This window comes from Gavialis gangeticus, unplaced genomic scaffold, assembly GCF_001723915.1.
Source record: "Gavialis gangeticus isolate Ggan-Ray unplaced genomic scaffold, GavGan_comp1, whole genome shotgun sequence".
NCBI classification, from domain to species: Eukaryota; Metazoa; Chordata; order Crocodylia; family Gavialidae; genus Gavialis; species Gavialis gangeticus.
In genome coordinates this window covers 10644705-10645983 of record NW_017729018.1, presented here as the reverse complement: position 1 = coordinate 10645983, position 1279 = coordinate 10644705, and the positions used below count along the sequence as shown (strand labels likewise).

General features: G+C 70.5%; 2 protein-coding genes across 5 annotated transcripts in view; one reads left to right on the top strand and one right to left on the bottom strand.

Annotated features, from left to right (window-relative positions):
• The window catches only part of LOC109294892 (scaffold attachment factor B1-like), a 30139-nt gene extending 29566 nt beyond the window's left edge, over nt 1-573 (bottom strand). For all 4 annotated transcript variants that reach the window (XM_019513460.1, XM_019513463.1, XM_019513461.1 and 1 more), the window contains exon 1: nt 314-573. In XM_019513460.1, the coding sequence (XP_019369005.1) occupies nt 314-508 (195 nt within the window). In that variant the 5' untranslated portion in view covers nt 509-573. The remainder of the gene's footprint in view (nt 1-313) is intronic.
• Nucleotides 574-976: 403 nt separating this feature from the next.
• Nucleotides 977-1279, top strand: part of LOC109294694 (scaffold attachment factor B2-like) — a 41676-nt gene continuing 41373 nt past the window's right edge. The window contains exon 1 of the mRNA XM_019513143.1: nt 977-1250. Coding sequence (XP_019368688.1) covers nt 1062-1250 — 189 coding nt within the window. The 5' untranslated portion in view covers nt 977-1061. The remainder of the gene's footprint in view (nt 1251-1279) is intronic.

Here is a 1279-nt window from a genome sequence, read left to right as displayed (position 1 = left end):
ACTCACCTCCCTGCAGAGGTCCTGATGTACCTACACGGCCACCACCCGGGCTGTGTCCAGACCTTTTGTTTGGGCCGGACGGGACCAGGCAGGGCTGTGGAAGCCCCCAAAACCATCAGCACCCCGGGGGGGGGGTGCAGGCACCTCGAGGCGCAGCAGACGGGGGTGCCGAGGGCCGCGCAAAGGTTGCCACGACCCGGGCCCAAGTGAAAGCCGCGGGGAAGGGGGGGAGGGGCAGGTCGCGCATGCGCGCAGGAGCGCCGCCCCGGACAAAGAACCCGGATGTCCCCTCCTTTTCCCCTCCCCCCCCCACCTTGCGGAGCCGCTCCATGAGGACGCTCTTATTGCCGCCGGTGTCCAGGTTGCGGCGCTTGAGCTCGGCCCGCAGATCGATCACGCGCAGCTCGCTCAGCCGCCGCGTCTCGGGCTCCGAGCCCGGGGCTGCCGCGGGGGCTGCGTTCAGAGGCGCGGACTCCGCCGGCCCGGCCGCTGGCTGCGTCTCAGTCATGGCGCAGTAGGGAGAGGCGGGCGATGCGCTGTGATCCCACCACAAAATGGTGGGCAGGCCGAGGCGACTCAGGTCCCCCCCCCCTTCGCCAGCACGCATGCGCGCAGTGATTTCGCGCAGGCGCAGAGCCTCCACACAGGAGACGGCAGCCCGGCCCAGCGCATGCGCGAAGCCGCCTCCACATACGCGGTGGCCCAGTCTCGCGCATGCGCGACGTGCGTATGAGGGCCCACACAGGGGAATGCCGCCCGGTGCCACGCATGCGCGAAGAGAGCGCGAACTAGAGAGAGTGTAAAGATCCGGTCCGGCGCATACGGACACCGCTGCCCGACGGCGGCTCAGCCTCGCGCATGCGCGATGAGTTTAGGCAGCGTCCGCGCATATGCGGGGCGGCGAAGCGTGGCCGAGGCTGCCGCGCAGGCGCAACACTGCCCGCCGCCGCTGTCGTGCGCCTGCGCACTGCGATCCGGAGTGCGTCTCAGCGGCGCCGCCATTTTGTGCTGTCCGACCGCTTCGCGCTGCTCTCTTTTCCCCTCAGCACCGCGGCGGCCCAATGGCAGAGTGTCAGTCAGCGGCCGGGCCCGGCGAGCCCGCGCTCCTGGGCGGAGGGGTAGCCCCCGGCTCAGAGCCTGAGACCCGGCGTCTGAGCGAGCTGCGCGTGATCGACCTGCGGGCCGAGCTCAAGCGCCGCAACCTGGACAGCGGCGGCAACAAGAGCATCCTCATGGAGCGGCTCCGCAAGGTGAGAGTGGGGTAGGGGTGAGGGCCGGG